The sequence below is a fragment of the Liolophura sinensis genome, chromosome 1, assembly GCF_032854445.1.
Source record: "Liolophura sinensis isolate JHLJ2023 chromosome 1, CUHK_Ljap_v2, whole genome shotgun sequence".
NCBI classification, from domain to species: domain Eukaryota; kingdom Metazoa; phylum Mollusca; class Polyplacophora; order Chitonida; family Chitonidae; genus Liolophura; species Liolophura sinensis.
Window position 1 is genome coordinate 15,034,032 of NC_088295.1, and position 22,147 is coordinate 15,056,178.

General features: G+C 37.7%; 1 protein-coding gene across 5 annotated transcripts in view; it reads left to right on the plus strand.

Annotated features, from left to right (window-relative positions):
* The first annotated feature begins 5,766 nt into the window (after positions 1–5,766).
* The window catches only part of LOC135467007 (collagen alpha-1(V) chain-like), a 91,249-nt gene continuing 74,868 nt past the window's right edge, over positions 5,767–22,147 (plus strand). For all 5 annotated transcript variants that reach the window (XM_064744771.1, XM_064744794.1, XM_064744763.1 and 2 more), the window contains exons 1-2: positions 5,767–6,566; positions 6,920–7,007. In XM_064744771.1, the coding sequence (XP_064600841.1) occupies positions 6,309–6,566; positions 6,920–7,007 (346 nt within the window). In that variant the 5' untranslated portion in view covers positions 5,767–6,308. The remainder of the gene's footprint in view (positions 6,567–6,919; positions 7,008–22,147) is intronic.

Sequence of the window (22,147 nt, forward strand, 5' to 3'; positions counted from 1 at the left end):
GTTACTCTACTTGCATCTGGCTGATTTTTAAAATTGATGTACACTTGTTGAAATGAAGGTTGGCAGTCCTTGCGTTTGTTGTTTTTACATAATTTTTATGTGCATATTAATTTTACTGGCCTTCACAAGGTTCCTGACTTGAGCACCATGGCGTGGCCATGCTGGTTAGGCAATAAACACAATTCGTTGGCAATTTTTTTTCATACCAGGGGAAGCTACTCTTTCAAGTATTTTAAGCACTGAGGTCAACTGGATAAATTTTTTTGAAATCCTGTGAAATTATATGAAAAATTTTACTGGAATTGCTGAGAAACATAAGTACATATAAACATTATAAAGAAAACACTGAAATACAATAACAGGTGTGCTGTGTATACTGCAAGGAACGATTCGGGTTAAGATTTGATGACCCCTGATGTGAAACTAGGGTAGAGCTCTTAAAAGTAGTTTTGATCAAATATCTACCTTTTTGTTTAAATTTTAGGAAACAGTTGTTTGATGTTGACAAAGGTATGAATGTTTCTCTGTTACCATTTTGTACACACTGCATACAGATATACAATAACTTCAACAACCATCATCCCTCATCTTTATTAAGTTTTTATTAGCATAGGTTTTAATTAAATTATGTTTAGTGTAATCAATATTGTTGTTCTAAGTTCCTTTCTTGCCACACGCCATGAGGTCGTCTTTCAAGGTGATGGCCAGGTGTAAATGCTTCTGTGGCATAGATGCTGATTGTATTATCATGGAAGAGAATAGTACTATGACAGTATCTGTGGAACCAGTAACTCTGTGGGTGAAGGGTTGTTATACCTAAAATAATCTCTCAGAACACGTGAAAGAAATAATGACCTTCTTTGGGGAAGGATTGTAAATCAAGATTTCTGACATGATGTACATGCATATACATATAAATAAAAATGGATGGTAAGATTTATCAGACAAACGAACGAGTCTTCTGTTTCTTTTATTCCCCTTTGCGCATTTTGAAAAACACCAGAGACATGTGGTAGCGTCTTGAAAACTTGGAAGGAGCATGCTGTTTACAGGAGCAGTATGTATGAAACCTCACATTGATAGGATAACACTTGCAATAAGTCTTGTTTGTCTAATGTTTCACCACTTTACACCAATCCTCTCGTCATTGTGGCTAAACTGGGTGCTTGTTTGATGGTAAATGTCAAAGGGAGGGATAACTCATCTAAACTGGGTAATTGAGGATAGTTGAACTTTTGGACATAGTTTTTTGAGAGGACATGCAGATAAAACGTCCGTTGGCGTCACCAAACGTGTTGACGAGGCTATCATACCCCTATTTAACACAGCAGGGGTGAAGGGTCAGACGCAAATCGCCTGTAACAACATCAGGCTATGACCTAACTCTTGTAAAATTGGCTTTTCCTTGACGATTGGCCAAACGATATGCGGTTGTCTTTGATATCAGTAACAGGACGAAAATATGGTTAGTATCCGATACCTGTTGAACAAAAATGTTTTCCTGCATACTATTATCTGCTAGACTCCCAACCATACAAACAACTAACTCCTAACTTCGCATGGTACGGGCAATGTTTTCTATTTGATATATAGAACTGAATTCATTTCGTTAAATTCTTCACATTAGTATAGAACTGTGACCAAACACTATATAACGCTGTCAAGTACTACATGACGTGTCTATAGGCCTATACTGCGAATGACATTAAAGGCTGATAATTATCCGTCTCATCTTATCATGTATGCCTTTTTATTACTATTCAAATCTATACTCAAAAAGGACATTCCAATATAGCGATAATTCCGTGCTAGTTCATGCTGCTTGGCGATACAGAATCGTACTTCTTTTTATCTACTTTCCAAAATACTTTCTGCCATCCAGTAAAGTAGATGCCGTCCGTGTCCGACGTATCGCCGAGTTGTCATTATAATGCGAAACCTCTTTTCACCGCCTTAGAAAAATTACATGAAAATATTTTTTATATAATTTTTACACATAGTTCCTTATTTCAAATATATGTGCTAACTCAAAAGGGCAAATAAACTGTACTCCAAAAAACCAGGACTGTGCAGACTTACACCTGTACACTATATATATATATGTGTATATATATATATATATATATATATATATATATATATATATATATATATATATATATATATATATAAACACGGTCAATATTCGAGTTAGAAGTATATTACTTGCGGTGTATTTAGACCTACAAACACATCACACGAAATAACCACGCAGTCACACCTTAGACACTAGGTGTGCTCATGCATAGAATGAACTGCAAATACAGTCAATGCATTTGCTTCTTTTCTTCCAATTATGATCAAATTAATGCTGACCGCCGTCCTATATAAGCGATATATTCTCGAGTACAGCATAAAACACCAATCAAATATATGAGCAAATAAATAAATTAAATAAACTCAATGGTCAATTTTATTCAGATCGTGAAGCAATTTTGACTCCAAATACAGAATTCTCGACAGTGCTCATTCTGGAGTGTATAGCTTGTGTATGAACCAGGGTGTGGTGATGCACACTTTGTATGTGCACATGTATGGAAAGATTCGGAATCAGCTCCGACCGGGGCCTGGCTGGCAGGAGACGTAAAATGGGATTCTTGTGGCTTCCGCGCGGAGTTCCAAAATCTTGCAGTATATTCCGCATCTGATATTGTACCCGGTATCTTCAGATTGATGCCGACTTTGATCAGACTTCGTAATGTATACGGCTGACGGTTTTCTGGGAGACCTTTCTTGTTCCAAAGAGGCAGCATCCTCATTTTTGATCGAAATTTTCTTGAAAATCTGAGCAAGGGAACAATAATGTATAACATAGACCTACAGCATTAATTTGTTCTTTAATGTACACTTCAGTTAAACATCGTGATTATCAAATATTTAGTAAGAAATTCCTGCGGAGCTCAAGTTAATGGCCATATTTTTCAAAGCAATCCTGGGTTAAGTTGATATATTGTCATGTTATAAAATATGGTGATTTATTTACAATCAAGTGATTTATGGACCACTCTGGGCACTGCGCCTCGTTTCAAAAAGCGATCTTTTGCTAAGACCTTTAACATACATATTGTCATCGAAGTTATCTTGGCGCTTAGCGCAAGATACTACTGCTTCGTGCAGCGGGCCCTGGATTGAATGTTCTAGGCGTAGGCCTGTTCTACCCCAGATCCTCTTCTGCATACAATAAACTGGACTAGAATCTTTTGGCATATCGGTCAAATACCTGTTCTTGCCTTCTAACGATGTGTTAGAGATCCTTATCTTCAAACTTAAAAACCTCATATTTTGCCTGTAAGGTTGGCCTTTCCCTTTTGTCATAGATACACATTAGTTATTTATTTTGACGACAAACGTCTTTCTTCGCCATCCCCATGCAGACCTTTGTGACCATCTTACCATCCGTCAACCATTGTGGTTTGTCAGTGTGACATCTGCGCATATACACACGCATAATGTATCTCGGACTGAATCGTTTGTTTAGTGAGCAGTCAGTGTAGCGAAACAACGACAAAGAAATGGTGAAATCATTGTTTGATACACTGTAAAATACAGACGAGAAGATGGATGCCAGTGGTGTCACAAGAACATGCACAGTGTATAGGCCTATATATCCGAACGCCTGGATGGCAAAGGCCTTTATGACAAACCTGTGAAGTCATTGACCGTTATACTTGTCAGGCCCTCACACTGCAGTCAGATAACATCCAATAGCTACGTGGGGTATGGTATCGCATGGTATAGCAAGATACAATCTGCAAAATGGCCATGCTTTCCAATTTCGAGTTTAACAGAATTATCGAGATCTTGCGCCTTGTACACATACTTTGTATAGTAGCGTATGGGTGGGTCACTGTCTTTCAAGAATCTTTTCCGTGAAGTACACAGTCTATTCCACAAAGGTATAAAATTGCTAAATTCCGATACTAAACGATATCTTGAAATGATATATACGCCTACACACCTAGAGGTACAAAAAAAAAAAACAAAACAAAAAAACAAAAAAAAGCAAACAAACAAAGAATTCAAATTGTGCGACTCAATGCATGATTAGGGCAAAAAGAAGAACGTAAGCTCATACACAGATCCACACGACTTCCCAGTGAGCATCTCATGATGCCTGGTAAGGGCCACACAGTATGTCTCCATACTCTGATATTAATCGACGGGGCGAAGTTGCGATGCGAAGTAGCGAAGCTGTGATGCAAAGACAAGATAATCGGAACTTGCGATGCGAAGTTGTGATAGAATGAAGGCGCGAATCGTGACTTGGCCCATTCGCATCTTGAAAAAAAAAAGACTAGCAATACACCCTTTGCTTCATTTTCTGATAGTGCGCATGCTTGGTAAGATTACTTTCATAAAGAATGACGTTTCACAATTGATTGGCCTGGCTATTTCTTGCGGTCATGATCGAACACGAAACACTATATATTCATTCCTCCATGCATGGTTCTCCATTATAGCTCGTGGGCATGTTGGCCATATACAAGTTCACCCGAGAGTGTAGCATATGTAAGCCTATATATAGTGGCTTCTTCTTGATTCAACTTTACAAGTTTCCCCGGTATATTCCGGAACTGAGTTCGCTCTATACATTACCCATGCAGTATATAATATGCGCCATACAGCGCTTGTATAGTGAACTAAAATGAGGCACAATTGTTTCCCTATGCTTTTTTCTATTGCTATATACCTTTGTGCGGGTTAGTAGAGCTGATATTTAGTATTGCTATATACCTTTGTGCGGGTTAGTAGAGCTGATATTTAGTATTGCTATATACCTTTGTGCGAGCTAGTAGCTATGGTTCAGGAACGGTGGGAAGAATATATGCGGTTCACGACCATTCGATGGCAGGATGTATAGACGCAACTTCTTCAGTTTCTACCCACCTTAATGCTCGCCGCCTTCGTGTAAGTCAAATATACTTGAGTGCGACGTAAACAAGAATAAATAAATGAAGACAACTACTTCTATTCATCTAACATACACGGTTTAGTGAACTAGCCAATCCTTTCACCATTGTCGTAACGAATAAAATAACCATGCATGTGCCTTGGTATGTGGAGAATAATTCACCCATATTATCACGTCCAACAGTTACAATCACCAGTATCTTACTGTTTTATCATGTCAACTTAATCGCATCCGCGAAGCCAGTGTACCATCTGCACTGTATAGCTGCTAAGTCAGTCAGTCAGTGGGTCAATCAACGATGTGGTCAGTCTAAACTCGAGGCTATTGTATTCGAGTATTAATATAACCCGATCTCATGCAGTCAAGGTTATAAAGCCTACGGTGGGAATTCGAGTAGTAATATAACCTGGCTGAATGAACACGCATTAGCCAATTGACGAAACTAACCCTTGCAATTGCGTTATCAACCGTCTGCCGGGTTGTTAAACAACATACCCCAATCGTTAATTACCAACCTTTGCAGGTATGATGTTATACGGGTTCTGCATCTGATCGTGTCGTAATAATATACCAATCCTTTTCAGGCTCAGTTCTTCGTGAGCATAGTTTGGCTCTTTAAGGCTGTATATAATGTATACATATCGTTTTCGAATGTTACCATACATGCCTTACAAAGTTTCTCGCTTTGCTCTAACATTCGCCATCAGCTGTCATACGTATATACGATGCACAGGGTCCGAGGAGCGGATGGCTCACAGCCTGGATCTTGTCAGAGATTAGCTACTGTGTGACTCCTGTGGGTATAATTTAAAGGGTCAGTTAAAATTGGACAGCATCCGAATGTCGGCAGTCCTGGGCCAACATCCGCCACTGGACTATCTGATAGATAACTCCACGGTTTATGTCACGGAGTCGGGAGATCTTCACAAATTCAGCGGCCATGCATGAATTATTGTTGTTTAACCCGGTAGGCCAGGTCTCCGGTCCAGGCAGTTTTGCTACAATTACAAGTTAGAAAGCTCGAGTAGTTTGTAAGGTGAAACCGCGGTGTGTTGCTCACAGTTATTGTTATTTTCGGGCCGTTCAGACGTACCGTCTACCATCCATTCGATTCTTAGGCCCCCCGCTACTGCACTAGTGGAATACCCCAGATAGCTGCCTGTGGCAGACAGTGAGCTGGAACGAGACCTTCCGACAGCCAGGCAGCTACTGAAGGTGACCCGTTGCCTACGACGCGATATATTCATATACTATATACACGACAATAATTGACCACGACAAAGTGATTCGGTAATTAGTTGTTACCTGATTTAATACAGTGTAGTGGGTCAATGTAAAGGTAAAGTCGTGCTCCAGTATGGAGAAGCCGGGCGCCTTGCCGGACAGGACTACGAAACTCAGCACTTGTACGAAGTTTGTGCTATGGATGTTCGCTTGTGTAGCGATTACCGGACTCAGTTTGTTATGTGCTTTTACCACCTGGACACTGATAACATACCATGATAGTGTGGTCAGTTTACAGTCTCGACTTGACTACTTGGAAACGCAGTGGTCAACAGTTGATATACTGATAGATAGGCGGGTGGACGAACGCGTCAAAGTTTTACTTCAACAGGTAAGAGTGGAAAGTGGTACATTTATAACACGCGCGCACGTGCTTCTAGATATATTTGACAGATGACATTAGTAATAGTTATCTTTTTAGTGATCGTGACCCTTTTTGATTAATATATTGTAAATATAACAATAGAGGAATTTTTCATTCATGAAAGTAAAACGTAATTTATAATCTCGGTGTATTGTCATCCTGAGGGATGCCACGCTCATCTCGTGGTATCCATGGTAATGAAAAGTTGCGAGTGGTTAGAGCTAAGTTGTACGTAGTTAAGTTTGAGACTGAAGGAAATGTGTATTAGTCGTCAAAATGAAAATCAGACAGCGTGCATGAAAAGTTTTGTTCTCTGTTAGTTTCAGAGAAACCGACATGAAGAACCAACAAGCAAAAGGCGGACAGGCCGAGTAGTTCGCCAGGCAGCTGATTGCCTGTGTCCCCCTGGTAAGTGTTTAGTGATAACACCATTGTAAGGTGGTGCCTTTAGCTGCTCACTGTAGCCAGGGACATAACTTCCAGAGGCCATTTGATAGTTATTGGCCCAGCGGGTACTATACGGAGAGAGATAAGACTCAGATAGGGTCCTGGCATTTGCTGCTGAAGCGGTCAAATTCTTGTAGAAGACATCAGCTCTTTCGCCTTCTCTCCACAACAGGCAAGCTCAATAAACAAGGCTCTGTTTAGAATTTCAACTCAGTTTTATCTGATCTTAATTGAATATTCACTTGAGATAGGCTGCATCCTTTATAATTTGTAGGAGTGGGACAGGCTTATCAACACCTTCAGTAAGGCAAGACTAGAATCCAAGCTGTATTTACAAAACTTATCAGTTTTATTATGCAATAAGTTTGAATACAGAGTTCATAAAATGAAGAACATATAAACATAATATGGGTGGAACACCCACTACACTAAGGGTAAGTCAACCCTAACAAGAAACATCTTTATTTTAGCTCACCTCTACATGTGCTTAACTGTGTTGCTCTGAGATATAATAAATATAGAAAGCATGTACTAATACAAGAAATGCTCGTGTAAAACATTTAATCAGTAATATAGATTTTCTTTTTTAAATTTGGCAATTGTTAAAGTAATTACAGGATAACTTGAGAAATATTGTCCTTGGATATGTAGAAATGACTTGTTTGAGTTAGTGTGGAAGGAAGTAGTGTTGCTGAATTGTATGTCAATGTAAGGAAATGAGTCCCACAAAACTTTTGATATGATCACGTTTAGCATATGTTGCACATGTAGCTGCATTGACAGATGATATATTGGTTTGCTGATGTATTCATTGGGGCAGATTTCTCATATAGCAGAACACCTGTGCTTCATTTGACTGAGGAATGTGCATTGGATTTATTACAGCTATAGAGAGTTTACAGCATGTTGGAGTTTGAGTATAGGGTGCAATTGGCACGTTGGTGCTGCTCTGTTGGTGCTGCTCCTTCTCTGGTCTCTGTGACCAGTGCTGTGCAGGGTCAAGTGGTCTGTCAGGGGTCTGGTGGTAAGGAAGGGAAGTGTGTAGGTAGACAGGATATCTTGCCAAGAGAATAAGAGAGCTGGAGGCTGTCATCACTATAATATGGCAAGGGGTCTCCGGAAGCAGTTTGGCATCCATATATCTTATGGAGATTGGCCAGTGGCAGTGTAACCAGGGCCAGGTGGTGAGGCTGGGATGTGTGGCTGTCAGGGTTCATGGGGGTGGGGAATACCTTCTCCAACCCTCATGGCATAGCTTACATCCTGGGGGTAGACCCATAGAGGAGTCAATCAGCTGGCTCACATGGTCAGTGTTGTGACAATGGGACCACTTAACTTTACTCATCAGAGGCTACTTGTAAAAATGTTTGTCTTTGTAACACAATCACTGCTGCTTGAGCCTGCATCTTCTCCCTAGAGCATGACCCAGACATGTGCACAAAGGTAAAAGGTTCACTTGCCTGTTTGTGCCCTTTTTCCCCCTGAAACCTGCATAGTGCCCTTTTTCTGGGAGTCTTCCTTGCTCAGGCACCTTTCTTGCCTCAGAAACCCTTCTAGCTGTGATGAACACCCTCTTGATTTACCTGATAGCATTCTGACTTCAAACAGTATCAAATTTTAGTGAGTCCCTTTTCATTGGAAACTTGGAAGTCTAGAAAATGGTCCAGGAATAGTTATTCAGACACTTATATGGGATTTTAATTTTCAAAGATCATGTGGGACAGGAAAATATTTGCTTTATAGAATACTTCAAAAATGTTAATATTTTTTTTATTCTTTGTCCAGCAGCTGTGAAGATAATGCTGTGTGTATTGAGTCTTGTTAACAGTTAAATTTATTATGTTTGCAGAGCTTTGGTACATTTATTTGTATAAACTGTAAGAAAAAAAATTATGTCTTAATCTTTCTAATGTGTTTTTCTTTGTGCTAACTTCGCTTTTTTTATTTTTATATCTTTTGCCATTATATGAAAAGAGCATAAAATTTCCTTTTTTAATCACACTGAATAAGAAAATCAAGTGTGTAGCCTGGTCCCCTTTAAGAAGCTTGGATACTGGAGATGAAGTAACCTGATTAACATTAGTCCAGTGAACCATTTTCATACGAAGTGGCTGTAACATGATTTCTCCAGACTAAGGTCCTGTTCAAAGGATTTATCCTGTGCCTTTCAATTATGTTGATAAGTTATGTGAAGGTTGGAAGTGTATAGAAATTTGGTGCTGTGTTTGCCGGCTACTGTGGTTTCATGGCAGCGCTGTGCCTATCATCTGTTAAAAGAGAGGGGTTTTCCTGGGATTTGGCACTAAATAAGCCTGTGATTAGAGCGAGCAGTTAGTGTGTTTATAAAGATTACTCCTGGAATAGATTTACATTTACTATCTGTGAAAACTCTAGTAATGGAGGGTCTGGCTTTCAGCTATGTAATGTAAGTCCCAGGGGTCAGCATTACCTTTAAGTAATTGCCCCCTTCACATGTGCAAATCCTTACATATGACATGACCAGTTAAACATTTCATTTCTCTCTCAGTTTATGTGTATTGTTAAAAACAAATTCCCCCCCCCCCCCCTAGTAAAGCATGTCATGTACATTTTTTAAAATTTTTACATTCAGGGTAAATTACAAATATTATAAATGAAAGGAATCTCTTTGGGAAATGTGATGGAATGTTACTGAATGTTGTTTTTAATGCATTTTAAAGAAGCTATAAAACAGGTTACATTTGTACACATTATCTTTTCTTTTTTGTTTATGTAGTATGGGTTAAAAATGTCACAAAAATATGCAAATAAAATTACCTCAAAGGCACAGACTCTTACTCTGTAAACCTTGTTCATTGGTTGTAACCCAAACAACCCAAGCAGCACTGAATAAGGACCCGTGTATCTATATAGATGTGAAGTTTGACAATGGTTTACAAGGTCATTGTTTAGGGAATTTCCAGTCACCCCTTGAAAAACTTTGAGAAGTTTAGGATTAAAAAGGAGTGCCTCTCTTACTACTTCCAGGTGTGGGACTTCTTGAGGCACACTTCAAAGAGAGGAAAATGTAAAAACTGAAAGTATATCCATATGGCCTGGGGGCTTCATACAGCAGTGTGTATTCTTATATACGCAGAGACAGACCCCTTTAAGAAGGGCTCTAGCTCGGCTGTGGAGTGCCTAAACAGGGCATTACGCTAACTTAAATGAGGTTTTAATGTGCAACATGGGTTCATTCAAGGCTGACAATACTGAAAGGTGGACAACATCACAAATGGCAGAGGGCTAATTCTGTCAGCCTGCCATATGGGTTACTCAATACCTCAACAGAACTTAAGGGCAAAATTACCATGCTCAAATATCCTAGCTTGAGATATTTTGTTCATAGTATGTTTTCCCCTTATTGTCCTGAAGGGTATGGTATTACAGTGTATAAAGATAAATCTTTCCAATTCAATCATCATCTTTATTTTTCACAAGCACAAGTGTGTTTCACACATGAAAAATGATGTTTCTATTAAACTTGAAATATTATGTCTAGTGGAATTGAATCAGAATGTAATTTAAAATATATTTTAATTTTATTACATGTATGTAATGTAAAGAAAAATAGTTGAAAATACTTTTAATGGACTTTGAAATTTGAAAAGAAGACAGCTATATATAAATCCAAATTCTCTTTGGTGTTTAGAGTTCCTCCCATGGAATTTTTGGCAACTGTCATTGCGTCTTAATTGTTTAGGTAACCTGTGGTGTTCTCATCACAGAGGAGTTTAGTTTTTAGGTTAATCTGTTCATCTGTTGTAGCAAGTGAAGAGAAACATGAGCTGTGTTGTAAGTGCTCAGATATTGGTTTTCTGGGGAGCTATTAGATGTCACATAGTTTAAACTAGGCTTTGGAGGAAAACTCCCTCCTACAAAGAAGAGCGTTTTACACACTAAACAGCAAGAGTATTGTGGTGAATGAAACATAGAGAGGGAGATAGCAAAGCTTGGCTATGAATTGTAGAAGAGTTATAGATTGTGGCTGAGGAACAGAAGGAGCCAGAGAGTGGTCCAAATAACAACAAAGCCCCACAGACAGGCTTTTACCTTGCCCCCTTTAAACAGGGATGTGCAAAACGCAAGCCCAGGGTAAAGAAAACAAGGCTGGCTGTTTACTAGCTGGAGAGCTTTCAGTCAAAATTTACGTGCACTAAATACATGTAGAGAAAGAAAAAAAAAATGATGGACAAAAGTTTTGCATAGTTTTTGCCCGATTTTCCATGCGGGTGGATTTGGGGCGAGTGGCAAAAAAAAAATGTCCTCTTGTTAAAGTTTTCGGTCAAAATATCTTGTTCTCTATAGAGACTTACTGGACCATACAGGATTTATAGAGTGTATTTGTAGACTGTTTTGAGGCACATAGAGGTACACCAAGCTGTGGTATTATTTGTGACTGCTCTAAGAAATGAGATACCCCAAACATCTCCGATTCTCAGTTAGATGACCTACCCTTAGCTGCCTCTCCCCCAGAAGTATAGAACATCACTGGGACTGTGCGTATCATGATCAGGAGGTGTGTATATGACCTCTTGGAAAGGTTCACTTCACTTGTCTGCTATGATCCAGCTTCTGGAATGATCTTGTAAACATTTGCCCTATCACATGAAGCATCCATGGTTTTACCACATTTTTTGGTCTTATTTTTTTTTTTGTAACCCTTTTTTAAAGCAAGATTCAGATTTGTATACTTGTATAAAACATTTGATTTAGGCACTTATATAAACCAGTGCTCAATTCTCTTCAAGAGTATTAAATTGCTAAGATATACTGTAAGTTCATTTTCCTTCAGCCATTAACCTGGCCACCATCACATTTAGGTGTTGTTTTCAGTATGATAATACTACCCCAATTCATCAACTTTTTCGCATATTAAACAGTAACTTTCAGTGTGATTTATACACAGTTTAAGTTGATTTTGATGAAAAACTACATTCCTTGCCTCACAAAAAGTGTAATTTTACCAGTGTACACAAAAACATGCTTTCAGAGCAAGCTTGAAAAAACACTTTGCAAACATGCAAAAAAGTTGAAGAATTAGAGTATACAAAGCAGTTATAAGTTGATCCAGGAATAATATGCATGAGTATACAGTGAAGACAGATCACCATGGTAATAGGTGCTTGACACAGGGTTGCAACATCTTGTAAAACCTGACAATAGCTAAAAGTGCCAATCATATGAAATACATATATTTATATATATTTATATTCAAAAAACTTTTCAGTTGATTTCAGTGCTCATTTCAGTTGATTTTTTGTAAGTTGAACTGAAAGAGATTAGATAACGGTACTTACAGGTAAGAAACAGGTAAGAAAACTTGAATAAAGTATTTGATTATGGTGGCACTAGTGAGCAGTGTATTCATATTTGTACCTGACTTTGAGTGTAAAAGTATAAGAGACAAAGTGGAATTATTTGTCTTGTTTTTTGGGGAAAACATCATGTAATAAACAGAGATAAGTTTATATATTTTGTGTTCTGTTGGGTGAAGGATCGCCTGCTGTGAGGACATTAGACTTGAGATAATATTGTACACAGAAGTAGAGCAGGATTGTGTGTTACTGTGCCTGTTAGGGTTAGATATAGGGCCTGTGGGGCTGAGAAGTCTGCACTGCCATGCAAGTAGAGATGCTGCTTATTGTGATAAAACTGAAATTCTTCCTCCTGCACCGTATGTATTCTTTTGATTCCTGAAGGCGCTCACCTCTAAAGGTGTGTTGGGGTTGAGGCCAGGAGATCGCTGTTCTTATCAAGGTACCAGGAATGCCGAAATAAATCTTGAGAGTCTCGCTTGGAAGCGTGCCTTCTAGCCACCGTACCCTCACACCCTCCACCAGTCACATTTTTTTCCTCGTTCGTGAACAATTGTAGCTATGTGCACCTGTTTCGGGCAGTCGGGGTAACTGCCAAATATATTTTCCATTATAGCACGTTGTTGTTGCTCAAGTTACCTTGATGTTTGCATCTCAGCAAAATTGATTTTGCTTCTACGTCGTTTTGCCTTCCCGTTAGGAGGTACTCTAGACTCTGGTGTTGATTTGTATCTGTCTAAGCGAAGTATTCTCCCTACGTATAATAATTGTTCCGGGTGAACTGACTGACGTTTGGCCGCATGACTCGGTCTTGATGGACATCGCCCAGGATCAAAGGCCAGACAGATATACCTCAGCTTATCTTCAGGTGACAGCTTCTAGGTGAGCTTCCAAATACCAGGTTCGGCCGGCCCTCCTCCAGGCATCTCTCTCTACAGACTTATGTCAGCTTCTCTCAACAGTCAAATTGCCAGTGTTAGCACATCAAGTGTACAATAACATTGTTGCAGATTCAGCCAAAAGGTATAAGGCATTGTGCCACTCTTAAATACAGTAAACAGGAAATAAGTTTTTCATTTCATTAAAAATTCCTGTGAGGAAATTTTCTTTGAAACAAATTCATTGACTTGGATTATTGTATTGGTAGTTTTTTTTTTTCACAGATAACTAGTTTTGTTTCGAAGTGAGGTTATGCATCATGCTAAAATCAGATACGTAGGGAGATGAAATTTATCTGTCAGCAGTTTAATACTTCTAGCCCCAGGATCACAGAGATCTTAGACATTAGTTATCATTACACTTGATAGTTTCTTTTCTATTTTTTTAATATTTTAATTTTAATTTTTGTTTTAATTATTCTAAATTTGTTTTACAATAACTTACCGAGAATTTATATTGTCTATCAATATTTTGACTATGGCACTAAGAAATAATGATTTTAAAATGATTTGAACTTTTAACCAAAGTCTAAGGTCGCTTCATCATACTCTGGCCAGAAATTTTAGTGTGGCCTTTCCATCATACATTGATACATCAGGGAAAACAAGCAATATGTGGCCTGTGGCAGCTGAGTGCAAGGCTAGGGAATGTACAGAGGAGATAGGAAGTTTTGTAACAGATGATTATTCAAAAATGTTTGATGTGACAAACATTTACTAGCTGCACACTTATTCTGACGCTGGGCCCAATGTCAATTTGACATCATTGATTACATTGATGGTTTGAGGCTCACATAATATTGCCTAACTTTCGTTGTGTCTTTGTTAACGTCTAGACAGCATTGACACTTCATGTTAGGTTTTCAAAAACAGCCACTTTTGAAACAAAGTCTGTGGATGCAAACGTAAAACATCAGTGTTTGTCCAACTTCCTCAAATGTTAGTTTGTGGATTAGTGCTGATCTGTTTCAGGTTAATAGCTGGAAAACATGTGTTCTCATGCAAGCCTGTCCAGAAAGTGCTCAGGCCCCCAGAACAACGGAGCTGTCTTAGACTTAAGACAGGCTTAGTCTTAACTTGGTATTATGCATGAACTTAGATTTGAACTTAAATGCTGATTTTCAAGTTTATCACAAAGGCCTTAAGACTACTCTTAGTATTAAAAATAACAATTCTTAAAGTGAGTCACAATTTTAGAGCAGTAAACTGATTTGAATTTAACACAGTGAAACTGACTTAAGTCTAAGACTTTTTCTTGATCCTGGAGCTTGGGTTTTAAGGAGAATTTTCTGCTTTACATGAATACATATTTTGGTAGCAAAGGGTTATAATAATTTTAAAATTTTGTTTAACTATACCTGTAGGTTGATTATAAGCATGCAAAAAATGTTAAATGCATCATGGGTCAGAGCACATATTATTTTGTTCTAAAACTTATATACCTTCATATGTATCTGGATCAGAACAAAGAGGCAAGGTTAATATGAATGGTACTTGATATGACATCACTTACTTCGGTACAGATTCAGTTTCTAACAGTTTGGGTATACCAGTTAGATCACTTAAGAATGATACCCTCAGCAGCTGATGGTGCTCTTGTAGTTCAGGCCACATGTTTGTGCGTGAATGTGATTCTGCTGTGTTATGTCATTCTGACCATGTGTTAACAGCTGCCAGTATGTGCAGACTTCAGCATAAGAATCTAAATACCAGGTATCAGTAATGCCTCTCGCATGTATTTGTATCTTTGTAAAAGTGGTATTACTTTAGCTTTTTGACATCTTGTAATATTGAAATTGGGTTACCTGCATGAAAGTGTAATCTCTGATTTGACATTTGTCTTTGGCACAAGCCGACATTTTGGATTATCATCAGGGTTGAAATGAAAACATTATTTATTTATTTCATTCTGGAAAAATAACAATTTAGAATTTTAGTTTACTTATTTTGAAAAAAAGAAAAAGAAATGTGAAAGTTATATTGTTATGTATTATGTGACATGCGTTTCAATGAATGTGTTGCATTTTGGAAAAGGAAGTAACTTTGTTTAATACTTAATCTGTAAAATTAAACAAAAAAGGGTTGCTAGAACAGCTTTGAAAACATATGTATTCCTTGGTGTGAAGCCACTGTTGTGTGCCACCCTGTATATATGGGTATTAAGGCATGGTTGGAATGGACTCTTTTTTTCACAAGCTCTTCTAACATCTTTTGATCTCTATGCAGGTATTAATGAGATGTAATCAGCTACCAGTAGTCTGTTCAAGTACTGGGTTTTGTTTTTGCAGTACGGTTCCTGTTTATGAGTGTAGTTGGCACTAAGGTGGTCTGCATACATGTATCTTGAATGAGTCCTCACTGACTTTGTGCTGTTGGTGGTAAAATTTTTTTGCATTCTAACACCCAGATATTGGCTGACTTAAAACAGGGCTAGATTGACACGTGCCTGACAAAGGCTGGGAAAAAGTTAGCGTAATGAGGCAATTGGACTTTAAAGAACTGCTAACTCAAGAGAAAAAGACACAACTATGTGTACAGTGCTCTACTGGTTTGAATAAACAGACTTGAAATTATCATTTTGATGGTAAAGGGCCAAAGTCATTATGTTAGTTTAATTGAATAAGATCAAATTATAATTAATGTTATTTGTGACCCGTTCATTTGTTAACACAGTGTTAATTTAAGCATATTCTGAGAACATTATGGGAACTAAACTGATAAAATTGATCTGTTAGTGAAGTTCTGAAATTAGCAAACCATGTATAAAATATTTTTTAAGTATGGAAAAGTGAAAGTGTAGTGAAGCATATATTTGATTCTGAAGTCCTTAGTTAATGTAAATAAAGTCAGCATGTAATTCCCACAAATTTTGAAACAAAATTTCAACATTATTATCTTCATGTACTTACAAAGTTTTGTATAAAACAAACTTAATATGTCTAATTTCAGGTTCTGAATCTATCAAACCACATACAAGTAGGTGTTGAAGGTTCTCAACATGATCAGTAATTAAAGAAATAGAAGAATGCCAAAATTATGACTGTTCATGTGGAAAATGAAATATACATGTACAGAGGTAGTTCAATTTCTTGTCATCGAACCTGTGCCCTTCTTCAGGTCAGGTGAACTGTTAGATTTGTAGAGTTTTGTTAGCACTGTTGTCAGTAGTTTGAGTGGATCTTTCCTTGTGTATGTACACAGCAAGATTTCTGGCCTCTGTGTTGTACCAGCTAACAGATAACCAATGGAACATGCTGTTACAGTAACAGGCCTACCTAAATAAACACAGGCCAGACACAAGTCTCTTTAGACAAGCTCATAGTAGACAAGATAGTGAGGATTGTCTGTACCAGACTGCATGGTCTCACTGTCAAAGGTAGAGACAGTCCATGTACAGAACAACTTGGCTGTACCAACACTTTGCAGGATTGGAATTAAGGTAGCCTGTTTGGTGAGGATAACTTGTTTGCGGGTTGTCACTTTTTCATGTGTGGTAACCCCTGGCCCCTGAAGTTTACTAACTTATACATTATGTATGTAATACATATATATTCAGTCTTGTCTGAAAAGGTAGGGTGTGAAATAACCATGGCCTTTCCTTTTTTTAAAATACCTTAATGTGTTTTTTCCACCTTATCACAGAATTTGTATGCACATCTGCGTTATTAAACACATCTTTAACAAAAAGTTTTATGAACAACAGTCAATTACACATGTATATACATGCCTTAAATGGTTTGCACTACATGTTCTTTAAAAAAATTCAGAAGAAAAAAAAGCAAAGAGCAGAAAAAAAAACAACCTGAAAAGGTGAAAAGAGTGGACAATGGTGAGGGTAATATGTTTTATTGCATATGAAAGAAACTGCAACAGATTTATGAGTGAAACTGGCTACATGAGTATTCCCAAAGTAGTCTTGTAATAGGCTGTATTACAGAATGTAGGAATGTTTAGTAAAAAGAGTGAAACCTGCAGCATGGTGTAACATGCAGGGACACAGTATCCCTGTTCCCATAGCAGATTTGTAATAGGCTATATTACAGAATGTTGGAATGTTTAGTAAAATGAGTGAAACCTGCAGCATGGTGTAACATGCGGGAACACAGTATCACTATTCCCATAGCAGATTTGTAATAGGCTATATTACAGAATGTAGGAATGTTTAGTAACATGAGTGAAACCTGCAGCATGGTGTAACATGCAGGAACACAGTATCACTATTCCCATAGCAGATTTGTAATAGGCTATATTACAGAATGTAGGAATGTTTAGTAAAATGAGTGAAACCTGCAGCATGGTGTAACATGCAGGAACACAGTATCACTATTCCCATAGCAGATTTGTAATAGGCTATATTACAGAATGTAGGAATGTTTAGTAACATGAGTGAAACCTGCAGCATGGTGTAACATGCAGGAACACAGTATCACTATTCTCAAAGCAGATTTGTAATAGACTATATTACAGAATGTAGGAATGTTTAGTAAAATGAGTGAATCCTTCTACATGGTGTAACATTCGGGGACACAGAATCACTATTCCCATAGCAGATTTGTAATAGACTATATTACAGAATGTAGGAATGTTTAGTAAAAAGAGTGAATCCCCCTGCATGGTGTAACATGCGGGAACACAACATCACTATTCTCATAGCAGATTTGTAATAGACTATATTACAGAATGTAGGAATGTTTAGTAAAATGAGTGAAACATGCAGCATTGTGTAACATGCGGGAACACAGTATCCCTGTTCCCATAGCAGATTTGTAATAGACTATATTACAGAATGTAGGAATGTTTAGTAAAAAGAGTGAATCCTTTTACATGGTGTAACATTCGGGAACACAACATCACTATTCTCATAACAGATTTGCAATAGACTGTATTACAGAATGTAGGAATGTTAAGAAAAAAGAGTGAATCCCCCTGCATGGTGTAACATGCGGGAACACAACATCACTATTCTCATAGCAGATTTGTAATAGACAATATTACAGAATGTAGGAATGTTTAGTAAAATGAGTGAATCCTTCTACATTGTGTAACATTCGGGGACACAACATCACTATTCTCAAAGCAGATTTGCAATAGACTGTATTACAGAATGTAGGAATGTTAAGTAAAAAGAATGAATCCTCCTTCATGGTAGATTTGTATCATGTAGTGTTATGGTAAGTAGAAAAGGTTAAGTTCAAAATGTAAAACCTGCAGTGTAACATGCAGATTTCATGGGTAGGGATGATATGGCTAACTGCCAGATTTCTCACACTCATGCTGTGGTCACATTTTTTAGCCCAATAAACCAGGTGTTTTGAAAACAGGTAATTCCCACCGCCAGGTAAATTAATTACATGTCGAGAGCAGTGTTACAGATGCTTCAGTTGAGAACACTGGTCATGTTTAGAGGGTTTTCTCGTCTCCCTAGGTGGAGGAGAAGCATGGTTGGTAAGCTGACATGCTGAGAGGAAAGCAAGGGGATTGGGGAGACATATAGACTGTGAGGCTATTTGTAAGAATGTCCATCAGTAGTATGAAGTGGGTTGTCAGACAGTATGATTGTAACAGAGACATTGTTCCTTGCCTAACACATCCATCATTCTGTACCAGTAGTATTGCTGCTTGTGTCCTTGTTGTACTGTGTGTTGAGAGACTGGGATACTCAACATATATCACCTACAGCAAGAATATATGTTTGCTTTTGGAAAATAAAGAAAACATTTTATGTGAATCTCATCCTTAAAATTAAACATTATCTGAGGGTTATATTTTTCTGTTTATTTGAGTAGTGATTGGTGCTTAGCTGAGTAAGCTTTAATGCAGATATGTGCACACTGGCTGGCTGTCCATCTCTTTCTGTATGGGATTGAATTTGTTGACTTTTCCTGATTTTGAATGGTAATACTTGTAAAGAAGAAGCTGATATTTTGTGAAAGGCAATTATTTGGGATATTCTAAAATAACAGCCACAGTTTGATTGGAATTAAGATAATTTTTTGGCCAAAAATGCTACTCTTTAAATTTAAAATGGTAATTCATAAATAAAAATTTTAATACAATCTAAATAATGTCATTTTTTGTTAAGCAAATCTCTGTTGGAACAAATTGTTTATTAATGCTTTCTGAAGTTTCAAATTAATACAGTACATGCTCTTTTTCACACAAAGCATCTGGTTTGTTCTTGTAACTATCATCTCCCAGACTTTCTGGTCATTCTCTTCATACAATGTGTTATATTGAGGACAATTGTTCACAGCATAACCAGGCCAGCTCATATTGTTTTCTGTTGTCCCCTAAAAACATATCCACATATGGACTTTAATGTAGGCTCAATTAACCCAATGTAACTTTTCCAGCATACTATGTGGAGCTTTCAGTCCTGACATTCTAACATATGTGTAACAATGTTATCCTACAACTCAACAAAGTTACATTAGATGTATACATGCAGAAACATACAGCCCTATACCCAGGCCAGATGTTTATTTGTTTATTTATGGGGAGAACAATGTTGCTTCATGTGGCAGTCATTTAATACAAATATTGACATATTTCCTGGGATTTGAAATCATACTTAACAAAATAGAGTTAAAAAAAGATGAATTTAAATTGTGGTCTTTAAAACAAAAAAAAAAGTAAGATGATAAAATTAACTGTGGCATCTATGTGTGCATGTGTCACATCAATAAGATATGTGGTTTAAATTAGTTTACAAATTACATTAATGCCTTCTAAATTATCGATGTCCATTTAAAATACAATAGCTTTGTCAATTCCTTAGTACATGATAAAAGTCAGAACACAGTCACAATGGCCATTACAGTCTAATCTACCTGTCTACATAAACTAACTGCAATTCTGTGTACTTAGAACAGAATGTATATCTAACAATCATTTACCAAATAAACTAAAGTATTCCTTTCATTACACCACCCTAACTCTATCAACCAACAATACATCTACATTCCAGACTAACACTGACTGGTGCATTATCTACTCTAAGGTCCTCTAGCCTTTCACACTGCTATACTCAAACAGCATTATGCCCATAGAAAACCTCCATAGGCTCCAATACTATCTCTCTCCTTTGAAGCATGTTTGATAAGTCTGCCTGTGAAAACTGGCAATACTCAGGTTCTTAGAGTGACTCTGCCTGGATCAGGTTCAAGGGCAGACACTAGGTATTTTCTGTTACCATATCCACCCAAACTTGGATATATAGCCTATCGTCTACCCTTGTGGGTTCATCCTTTTTTACAAATTACCCCTCCCCCCTTTCCCCCGGCCAATAGAACATCCTGTCATACTAAGTATACAAAGACATACAAGCATCTATTTTCTACAGCAGTAATGCAACAGATCAGTCATTTATAGAGTTTAAACAAACACCATATACTGGCTTGGTGACAGGTAAAATAAATATTCACTTGTCTGTTCATTAATTAATAATGGTTAAATATTAATGATATCAATTAAAGTTGTAAGTATCAATTTCGCTCAAAAGTCTGGGTCACATAATAACTTTTTCAAACTTAAGACTCATTTTAACAATATAAGTAGTATAGGTAACAGGTATGAATCTGATATGTACTGAAAGGTAAAAATTTGAGCGAGTGTTTTTCGTAAATACAGAAACACCTGAAGACAGTGTAATACTAGGTCATCATGGAAGGGACAAGTGGAACAAGTTGTAAAAGGTATTAATTACAACTTGCACATACTTTGGCATGCCAGTCGCGAAATTCTGGGAATGCCACAGATCACCATTGTCTGCCTGATACTGTGGCATGATATACGGCTGCTCTGTTGCAGTGGTGACATTGAGACCTAATCATCCATTCATTCTGTTAGGTACAAGACCAGATACATGTTTGGAATTGAAGAAATTACACAAAATATTGCCAGAAGTTAGAATATTTATCTGCAGGACTGAATTAATTTGTCAAAAAGGCAAATTATACATTGTAACTAGCCCAGCCTCCCTTTCCTCCTTCAAAGAAACTTAGATTTACCTTAGCCACTTTCCCCCATAATCAGTATGTGATAAATTAATTTGAACACAAATTTTATTAAATTATTTGTTACTGATGATTCAAGTAACAAGTGCTCAATGTGATAAACTTACAAAGGAAATGTCCTGTTGGTAGTGGACCTTAATGTCTTATGTTAGTTTTGAAGTAAATGTCTTAAAATCCTGTGGGTGGTCGTGATTGAACAAAGACAACATCCTGTGGTAAATTAAGGCCTGTCTAAGACACTTGTTAGTAGGCTGGATGATTTGGTGTAAGTGAGGGGTGCAGTGCAGGACTCTGCTGTAGGCCAACATCAGCTAATACCCTCCCCCCCCCACACACACACACACACTCCTTCCCTAGGGTGAGGTAATGTTTTATGTATTACATATTGTTTAGAGTGTGCCGAATGTTTGGATGCACCACAAGGCCTTGGAATCTCTTCCATATGGTCAGAGGTGAGAGAAAGTTGAGGAGAGAATACTCTGGCTACAAGAGCTGCCCCTATCAAAGGCCACGCGCTCACAGCCACTTCAAGCCTCGGGTGAAATCCAGAAAAACTGAGAGGCGATATGACATAAGCTTGTACCATATATTATTTGACTCGGGATTCCAGCAGACAGACTACAGCATGTGTTATTTTTTTGCTCTCATTTTGTTTCCCAGCTAAAATAATAAATAGTGGCGAGTGGTTTGAAGGGGGTAGTTTGAAAGCTCCCGGGAATGTTACATATACATAGGTGTTATGTTTACCAATCCGTCCTCACCTGGAGCCGTTAAGCTGGGGGAAAAAGCTTTCACTTTTTTGTGGCACACTT